At 49.3% G+C, this 10,079-nt stretch overlaps 2 protein-coding genes and 1 long non-coding RNA gene across 3 annotated transcripts; 2 read left to right on the top strand and 1 right to left on the bottom strand.

Moving 5' to 3' along the window:
* The first annotated feature begins 2,969 nt into the window (after nucleotides 1-2,969).
* ppm1la (protein phosphatase, Mg2+/Mn2+ dependent, 1La) lies at nucleotides 2,970-6,828 on the top strand. The gene is made up of 4 exons (XM_061296221.1): nucleotides 2,970-3,368; nucleotides 4,475-4,649; nucleotides 4,794-4,955; nucleotides 5,129-6,828. Exons 1-4 carry the CDS (start codon nucleotides 2,970-2,972, stop codon nucleotides 5,479-5,481), a joined length of 1,089 nt encoding a protein of 362 aa, XP_061152205.1. The 3' UTR covers nucleotides 5,482-6,828.
* Nucleotides 3,098-4,641, bottom strand: LOC133166178 (uncharacterized). Its single transcript, XR_009717710.1, has 2 exons — nucleotides 4,502-4,641; nucleotides 3,098-3,488 (listed from the first exon to the last, which is right to left on the bottom strand). It is a non-coding gene; the product is annotated as an uncharacterized LOC133166178 (long non-coding RNA).
* Nucleotides 6,829-8,332: 1,504 nt separating the features above from the next.
* On the top strand, nucleotides 8,333-9,585 carry arl14 (ADP-ribosylation factor-like 14). The gene has a single exon (XM_061296222.1). It carries the CDS (start codon nucleotides 8,575-8,577, stop codon nucleotides 9,184-9,186), a length of 612 nt encoding a protein of 203 aa, XP_061152206.1. The 5' UTR covers nucleotides 8,333-8,574; the 3' UTR covers nucleotides 9,187-9,585.
* Nucleotides 9,586-10,079: the final 494 nt, after the last annotated feature.

Below are 10,079 nucleotides of genomic sequence, written 5' to 3'. Positions count from 1 at the left end.
CTCACTCAGTAGGAGTGTACGCTCCGCATAAATGTGTGCGTGTGTGTTTATCAGCTCCGTGCAGATGGGTGGCTGAGTGGCTCTTGCAGCCAAATGATTCAGTATGCTAATGAGTTGTTATCTGCGCTGCTGCAGGAACAATATACTGTCTTTTGCTCGGTGCGAATCCAGCCTGTTGGGAACAGATTACACTGCGCACACTGCCAACGTAGTTATTTATATGCACACGGCCAGTAGTCGAAAATACATAAACATGCGCACACGCATATTTACAGAAGGGCCTATAAACAAACAAGCAAGCAAGCAGGATGCATTTTTAACACACACACACACACACACACACAATAAAATTGAGGGTCATTTGGAAGAAATTCACACTCTTCAAAACATACCTCAAACTACACAGCAGATGTTGGAATGGTGGTGTGAAGAATGCATGAAGAATGTACTACTCAAAAGATAATGCTTGGGTATTATTAGTTCATTGCAAGTGATTAAGTGATCGGTAATGTAGTCACCGAGTTTAATTCAAAATATAATGGATGGACTTGTGTCCATTTGTATGGCGGTCAAGTGCTTTTTCATTGACCGAGGGAGGGACGGAGGGAAGGAGGGAGGGAAGGAGGGAGGGAGAAAAACCTGCCATCAAGTGTGTGCAGCTGGGGCATCACTTAATATATGAAAGACACAAAACTGTTTCCGTAATCATATTTCCAAGTTTCAAGTTTTGATTGAATGAGTACATTTTGACCAAATAAAATAATGTTTGTGGAGTAAACGTAGAGATTATGAACAAAAAGATGGATTTAGTAGTAATATGTTGGTCAGGCTTTTTTTGATATTACACGTCAAATATCAGTAGCATAGCGCAGACCATACCGCCGTAGATGAACCGGTAATATAATCCCTAACCGAGCTCTCAATTTATTATAATTTCTCTCAGCAAATAAAAAAGTTTTGACATTTACTTTTTCTTTTTTGAATAACACAGTCAACCCTTATGCATGTGAATACAACTGACATGTTCTCTTCGGTAGAAAAGGAGTCAGTCACACAGCCAGGCAGCTTCCAGCGGAATGTCGCTGCAAAATAAAAAACTGATTTTAGAAACGTCTCTCTTAAGACGGATTGCTGTTGTTCGCAGGCGGCTGACTTAGAGCCTCCCAGGGCAGGGATGTAACATTTGTACAAGTCAATGGCATTTTTCACAGTTTGCCAAGCGCACGGCCGAGTCGCAATTGATGGCCATGTCATGACTGCAGGGCTGATCCGTAGCAGGGTGCGCAAAAGCACCTCTTGTGTCAGCTTGCTCGCACGTATGTATTGCTGTGCTGTGCGAAGGACGCAATTCACCTTCAACCTTTATGAACACATTGAATGTCGCCAAATGGTGACGTGCGTGACGTGATTGGTAACGACACGGCAATTTCCGGTGTCCTGTGGGCGGGCACGTTACTGGAACCCGAAGCAACATGGAGAATTCATTCCATTACCAAAGCCAATGTCAATGAAATACAGCTAAGCCAACACGTCATCAACAATATCAATATAACTAGCAGGCTATGTAATGTCATTTGTAACTAAAATCACTCTTTGAAATATAGCTAAGCCAACACGTCATCAACAATATCAATATAACTAGCAGGCTATGTAAAGTCATTTGTAAATCAAATCACTCTGCTTTGTGACACTTTTGCCACGTGTGGGCTAACATGTGCAAGGTGAATAAGCAATTGCAATTGACAAAACAACCCAATGTGACAATTGTCCCCATCCCAGTGTGAAATACCTGAAGGGAGGCCCCGGGATTTCATCTGAAAGTCCAACTTCCTTCTGCCAGTCACAGGCAGGGGTTTGAAACGCAATACTGCCACCTTGTGGTGAGCTAAGGGTTATTGCTAGCTGCTTCATAGTTGAGGCTTGGCTTTGGACTCTTTGTCAAGAGGTGCGAAATAGAGGGAGGGAGGGATGCGTGCTACCTTTTGATGGGAAGGGGGAACTGATTGCTTTGGACTCATTCTCCACTGGCTTTCCGTTGCCCCAGTAACGCAACTCACTCCAGCACCTGATGTCAAACAAAAGAACACAAGCGGTGGAAGGAAACATTGTAATCGTCAAACAAAATAACACAAGAGGGGGGAAAACATCCAATTGTTTTGATTGATAGAACGGAATGATCGATTTTTGTGTTGTGCTGTGTTGCGGCTGCGCGCTTGCGTCACGCACGTCAAGCTCATACCGGAATGTCGCAACATTCACTGGTGGGGAATTTCAAAGCAAAAGCATATGCTCCAACGCGTCGTTTACTTGGTGTTATTTTCTTCATCATGACGCGTGGCGTGTGTGAGCGCTCATCTTTGCGTGCGTGCGTGCGTGCGTTCAAGGATTCGAAGTGAGATGTTAAAACGAGCGTCCTTCGAAGCCGAAAGGAGGCAGACAGGCAGGCAGACAGGCAGGCAGGCAGGCAGCCACGCAGGCAGGCAGGCAGCCACGCAGGCAGGCAGGCAGGCAGCCACGCAGGCAGCCACGCAGGCAGGCAGCCACGCAGGCAGCCACGCAGGCAGGCAGACAGGCAAGCTCTTCCTCCGCCCGCCCCCGTGTCACTCTTCTTTGGTAGGTTCTTAACCAGCCAGCCAGCAAGCAGCAACATCCGCGTCCGCCTCCGGAGATGGACCGCGAGACCTCGGGCACATGTCGGGAGTCGTTTCGCTGCTGATTTCAAGCCGAATCGCATGAGGGTGACCCGGCCGGCCGGCCGGTGTGCGGTAGTCGCAGCAGCAGCAACCGCCGCAGCAGCAGCCGCCGCAGCCGCAGCAGCAGCAGCAGCAGCAGCAGCAGCAGCAGCAGCAGCAGCAGCCGCCGCCGCCGCCGCCGCAGCACAAGCTCCGGCAGGCCTCGGTAGCGTCCGTGGTGCGTTCAATGTCACCCCGTTAATGGAGTGAACAGTGCATCCTTTTGGGCGGCGTGTGATGATAGGAGACACGATGACGCTCTTGTCTCTTCTGGGTCGGATCATGCGCTATTTTCTCCTCAGGCCGGAGACGTTGTTCCTGCTATGTATCAGCCTGGCGCTATGGAGCTACTTTTTCCACACGGACGAAGTGAAGACTATTGTCAAGTCAAGCCGCGACGCCGTGAAGATGGTGAAGGGCAAAGTGGCCGAGATGATGCACAACGAGCGGCTAGGAGGCCTCAACGTGCTGGACGCAGAGTTCTCCAAGACCTGGGAGTTCAAGAGCGACAACGTGGCCGTGTACTCAATACAAGGCAGAAGGGATCACATGGAGGATCGCTACGAGGTGCTCACCGACATCGCGAACAAGAGCCACCCGTCCATCTTCGGCATCTTTGACGGCCACGGCGGAGAGGTAGGTAGGGAGCGCGGGTGGGCCGGCCGGCACCTGAATGCGTCATTTTCCCTCATGCTCACACGAGCAGCATCGCTGGATGCAGAGTCTTCACGGGAAATCACTGGCTAACACAACTTTCTGCAATAATGTGAGAGCGGGCCAGAAATTCGCCCCCCTTACTAGCTATTAGTCACTCTTATTAGACGTATTGTAGTAGCGTAACATAAGTTCCCACTCTGCTTTGTAGTCCTTTGTGTGCACCCCGCACCCCCCCCCCCCCCCCCCTTCTGGCCGAACCATCCCCCCCCCCCCCCCTTCTGGCCGAACCATCACAAAGAAAGCGCATGTTTCTTTGTGATGATGCTCCCAGCAAACCCTGTGCATGTGTCATCAAGGGTCATTGGATTTCATCTTGTCATTCTGAGTGGCCAGTTCTAGCAATCTGTCTGTCACCAGTCCCCCCCCAACATACAGTTGTGCTTGAAGATAGCGGTTTACTTTGTTTCGTGGCCACTCGCGGAGGTCCAAATTGTCTTATCAATCCCCCATTGAAATGAATGAAAATGCGTTCCAGCCAACCCCCCAAAACAAACCGGCCCTTCATGGTGAAAATAAAGTTCAAGACTCTTGGCACAACTTAAGGATTTAATATCCTCAGGAATGTTTTGTGGCTGATGATGATTAAATGATTTTTTTTTTTTTCAAATGCGATCCTCCTGCTGCGGAGCCACCGCAGAACTGGAGACCCTCCCCCTTTCATATCTTGTATCCTTCTCATTTCCTGTCGCTCTTGGCAATTTGTTAGGGCCTCTTTGATATGCGGGACCCCCCTCTTTCTATTACTGTCCTATAAACAAATATTTAACCAACCCAAACAGGACATTTCTGTTTCTTTCTCAGTTCCTAGTTGCGCGTATAGCGTTAACAAACAGGACAGGAGAGGAAGGAAGGAAGGAAGGAAGGAAGGAAGGACGGAAGGAAGGAAGGAAGGAAGGAAGGAAGGAAGGAAGGAAGGAAGGAAGGAAGGAAGGAAGGAAGGAAGGAAGGAAGGAAGGAAGGAAGGAAGGAAGGATGTGTAGCATGTGTTCACTCCTCCTTTTGTCTCGCCCCTCCCTCTCCACAAGGCTGCAGCGGACTACGTGAAGGCTCACCTGCCCGAATCCTTGAAGCAGCAGCTGCAGGCGTTGGAGCGCGAAAAGAAGGAGAGCGCTCAGTCTTTCGCCAGCATCCTGGAGCAGCGCATCCTGAACGTGGACCGAGAGATCCTGGACAAGCTGTCTGCCAATCACGACGAAGCGGGTCAGTGTGCAGCAAGCCCTTCCTTTGTACTTGAGGGGAGCTAGCAAATGAACAACTTTCAAGGCCATGGCAAAGCTTGGACGACCACTTTCCTTATTTGATTGGATTTAAACGTCTCGTCTTGTCTTGTCTCGTCTCGTCCAGGAACCACGTGTCTGGTGGCACTACTGTCAGACCGAGAATTGACAGTAGCCAACGTGGGCGATTCCCGCGGCGTCCTGTGCGACAAAGACGGCAACGCCGTGGCGCTGTCGCACGACCACAAACCGTATCAGTTCAAAGAGCGCAAGAGGATCAAGCGGGCGGGTAAGACGAGAGAGACGGATGGAGACGGATGGAGAGAGAGTGAGAGAGTTAGAGAGAGAGAGAGAGAGAGAGAGAGAGAGAGAGAAAAAAACGCTGTCATTTTGTTTTGTCGTGAACAATGGATGCCCCCTCCTGGTGAATTCTGACAACCGCATCTTGTGACCCTCCCATAGGAGGCTTCATCAGTTTTAACGGTTCCTGGAGAGTCCAAGGAATTCTGGCCATGTCCCGCTCCCTCGGCGACTACCCGCTAAAGAACCTGCACGTGGTCATCCCCGACCCGGACATCGTGACGTTCGACCTGGACAAACTGCAGCCCGAGTTCATGATCCTGGCGTCCGACGGCCTGTGGGACGCTTTCAGCAACGAAGAGGCGGTGCGCTTTGTCCGCCAACGCCTGGACGAGCCGCACTTTGGCGCCAAAAGCATCGTCCTGCAGTCCTTCTACCGCGGTTGCCCAGACAACATCACCGTCATGGTGGTCAAGTTCAAAAGCGGGCCAGGAGGGAGCAAGGCGGGAGACTAAGTCAAGTGGGACCCATTTGATCCAGAGACGGATGGGGACTGACTGACTGACTGACTGACTGACTGACTGACTGACTGACTGACTGACTGACTGACTGACTGACTGACTGACTGACTGACTGACTGACTGACTGACTGACTGACTGACTGACTGACTGACTGACTGACTGGCAAGGACCAAATATTTGACTTTTGCGTATTGAACATGCATGAATTTCAATACGGAAGGGAGCAGGGGTCACCAGAAGAACAGGCGATGAGCTGTGATTCAAAGCGTTTCAGAATGTGGATTCAATTCATGCAAGACTGACACTGAATGGAGTAGGGGAAAAAAGAAGAAAGAAAAAAAAAAAAAGGGAGCAACAGAGACGTGTACCGCTCTTTCGGAGGCTGTAATGCAATCCATCCATTTTCTGTAGCACTGTTCCTCATTAGGTTGATGAGTCTGCTGGAAGCTCTCCCTGCTGACTTTGGGCAAGAGAACGTCTGCAGGGTGCATCGAGACAAACACAATTCAGAATCACATTTGCACACAATTAGCTTACAGCAGCATGTTTTGGGGATGTAGAACCAAACAGAACCATTTTGGAATACAATACTCATGCATAGCATAACAAATATGACCAAACTGCGTTTGTACCAATCAAGTGCTGTCCCTAAAACATGTCTGGGCTTTTTTTTTTTTTTTTTTTTGGACACTCGTTTTTTCCCTGCCACTATATGAGGAAATGCCATTTGACCTTGATCAGGAGGCGACTTATCAATGCTCCCAAATTCTAATCTTATGCCATTTTGTAATACAGCGGTGCCTTGAGATACTTTATGTCCTGACCATGCTCGCGCCTCAAAAGAAATCCGTTTCATGTCAATGGCTATTGTGCGGCTTTTTCCGTTGGCCACCGGGGGGCAGTATAATGCATGCGTGCCAAGAAAATCAGCTAAGCCTATGTATCTAAAGTCACCACTGTACACAGTTTAAGGTGTTTGCCATCATTTGACTTGAATGACTGTACCCTGAGCGCAGTGTGGAGGAACTGCACCCATATGGTGAAAGGTCATGCTGTCAGCGGCGATACGTTTGAAGCAAAAGCTACGGTGCACCGTGACTCAGGACTAGATTCATTTCAATGAATTGAGTCGGATATTGTTGAGCCATTATTCCACGATTCCTCAATGCTATTTAGAAAAAAATGGTTTGAAGAGTTTCCATTCCAAATCCAACTAAATTCCCTTCAAATGGTTTCATTTCAATTGACCTTACATGCCTTATTTATTTGATGTTTTTGCTGTCAAGCAGATGGCCAAAGCTATGTACTTTTTTCTTTTACAATAAAACTCCTACTCATCACATCACTCCGGACTTGGATTACCTCTTTAAGAATCGCAGTAGTGCTTCAGAAGTTAAGAGGATTGATTCTATTAAGAGCCACAATAAGAGCTGTGGTGACATCACCAGCACCATGACTGTGCCTAACAGTAAATGACGTCAACAAGGCGCGTCGCAGTGAAACCCAACTCCTCTTCATCAATGTCCAGTTGCGTCCGCCCCAGTGACGGCCTGCACCAGGTGCAAACACTCGGAATAGTCTGGACCCGGCCGCAAGTGTCTGGTGACCACAAAACTCACCCACTTGCTTCACGGGAACACGCACGGCGACGTTTTACAGATAGATCGCTTGTGGATTTTGAAAATGGGTCACCAAGGTTCCAAATCAGAGGCTGGCGTGATTCTAGCCGCAGGGGCTTTGCCTCACCGGGCCGACCTGGCCCCGAGCCGGCAGGCTGCGCAGCTGCCGGTGCCGCAGAGGCCGGCGGGCCGCTCGCCTCGGAGCCAGGGGCGCCGGGAAGCCGCGGGACTGGTGTACGTCGTAGACAGCCCAACCGGCGGCGTGTGGATGAAGCCCAGAGAGCAATGGACGAGAACTTGACCCCGGAATAAAGAGTTGGACTCAAATGAGGAATAACACCATTGTGTTGGGCTTCTGACGTGGAGCAGATTGTCTCCTGATCCGCCTTGGAGTTTGGCGGATCAATGATATTTATTGATTTGGTCCCTTGATGTGGGCAGTGCTGGAATTGGGGGACAAGATGGAGACATGGGAAGGGAGAAGATGGGGGGGGTGGCAAAGGTTTTCCATGCAGACTGTGCAGATAACTGTGTCGTCGGGAAAGACGCCGTAATACAGCACACTTTTCTTTACGTGCATGGCATTCTGACATTTGGAATGTTTAAGAATGAAAGAGGAGCGCTCCAGCGACATGTTTCTTCTTTATGGTCTATCGCATTGGTTTTAACGTGCTTATTCAGTGACCGAGAAGCCTATTTAGCTCAAGGGTGCTCCCAAATGACCCAGCAAAGGGTTCGATGAGCCCAATTTCAATTTCCTTGTCAAGCGGCAAAAGTAACTTGACAATGCTTTTGGGTTGTGGAAGTGAAAGTATTTGAAACGTTTCAGCTGTGCATGTTTTTTTCTTTCTTTCTTTCAAATACAGTTGAACGACCTTACGTACTAGTGCTCACAACTGTGGTAGGTTCCAGGGCGAGGAAATTGAATGGTATTTCTTTGCCGATCACATGTCACTACATGCCTTTTTGGCTTGTTGTGAAACCTGTTTAAAAGGGGATTTACCTTGACTTGTGTACAATCAGGTTCTGCTTCTCTTAAGTTTAATGCTGCACAACTAATAAAGCAGTAGTGACTTTCTTACTCGTGCGGCACTTGATACAACGGTTTCTATATTTAGGCACGTGTGACTGTTTTTGTACAATTCTCAGTAAAGAAAAAGAAAAGGATACATGGGTCCCTTTAAGGCTAAATTTGAAATTTAAAGTAGTCATTTTGAAACATCCAGAAAAATGAATGGAAAGAGGCAGGCAGCAGAATGACAAATGCAACAGTCTGCCAAAGTCCATGTTTCCAAATTGACAGTCTCCTTTGTCCCTTAATGGTTGATCTATTAATGTCGTTAGGTTCGCCGCACCTTCCACAGGAAATGATGCCAGAACACACCTTCAAAGGAGCAGGTAAGAAGTAAACACTCTGCCTGCCCGGGAGGAGACAGACAGACAGACAGACGGACATCTACCTGCCGAATGGGGCAGCGGGGCTCCACGCAACCCGAGGCCCGGGTCCTTCTGCTGGGTCTGGACAATGCGGGCAAGTCCACCCTCCTGTACAAGATGAAACTCAACAGGTTCGTCGGCACCGTCCCCACCATTGGCTTCAACGTGGAAATGTTTGACGTGAAGAAGAAAAAGAAGAACTTTGCTCTGACCGTGTGGGACGTGGGCGGCCAGACGGATATGCGCCGCCACTGGCAGACTTTCCACCAGGACACGGTGGCCGTCGTCTTCGTGGTGGACGCCGCCGACCGGGGCAGGGCGGCCGAGGCCAAGCGGGAGCTGGAGAGCACGCTGACCAGCGAGCAGCTCCGCGGGCGTCCGCTGGCGGTTCTCGCCAACAAGCAGGACGTAGACGGCGCTATGAGCGTGGCGGAAATCATAGACAACTTTAACTTGCGCAAGACTTGCGGCGACAGGGACTGGTTCGCCCAGCCGTGCTCCGCGTCCACGGGCTTGGGCCTGGAAGAGGCTCTCAAAAGGATCGGCCACATGATCAAACCCCCGACGGAATCGGCGCCCAACGTGAAGGAGAACATCCGGGACACCGTGAATTACATCAAATTTCGATCTGTTACGCGTTGAGGGTGCATTTGGAAGGGAACGGACACACGTAGCGTTTCCACAATTTCAGTGGGCAATCATTTTCATCATGACAATGCAGCAGTCGTCATTCATATAGGCCTACTACACTAAAAAGGGACTGCAGATTTCAAATCTTATTGCAATCATGCTAACGGACAGAAGTTTAGTAGAGTTGTGGGGGAAAATTAAAATTCTATTTAATGACTGTAAATAATTGTGGCCCTACATGGCACACGACGTTGTAAGCAGTTTAGTTTGAACTCTGGCAATGTTTAAAAAAAAAAATGATCACAACGACCAAACACAGCTATTGGAAACTTGTATTCACTATTTCACCAAAGCCTGCAAGGTGAATTACGAACAGTGCTTGTGCAATCAATAAAACGGCAAGTTACTACACGACGTGCCTCGAGGGTTTCACCTCCAATTTACAAAGCACCAAAACAAAAGCTATTACTAGTTTACTCTGGATCTGCCATCAGGTATTGGTGGAATATTCATCAAGATGAGCAGAAAGCCATTCAAGTCATCTTGCAGCATCAATGGTACCTGCTGTTTTCTTGTTGACCATATTGCTCACAAATACATCCAGTCTTAAGTCTCTCTAAAAATTGCTCCTGGTTTGTCCCACAGAGGAATGAGCTTGTCCATACCCTACCGTCTCCTCGTAAGTGGGTAGATTCTTGCACTGGTCATACGTGGGCAGATATGCCGCGGTTCCGCCATCCGTGAGGCTGTCCGGCGCCGAGCTCTCCATCAGCAGCTCCTGGGAAGCGCCGACGGCCGGGCGTCCGCCGTCGTCCGGGCTCGGCTGTCGCGATCGGGAACACAACATCCGCTGGACCAAGTATCCCAAGGCAAAGAGAAGAAGCATGATGAGAACACCAGAGAGC

This window comes from Syngnathus typhle, linkage group LG13 (genome assembly GCF_033458585.1).
Source record: "Syngnathus typhle isolate RoL2023-S1 ecotype Sweden linkage group LG13, RoL_Styp_1.0, whole genome shotgun sequence".
Lineage (NCBI taxonomy): Eukaryota > Metazoa > Chordata > Actinopteri > Syngnathiformes > Syngnathidae > Syngnathus > Syngnathus typhle.
This window is presented reverse-complemented; position numbering and strand designations above follow the sequence as displayed.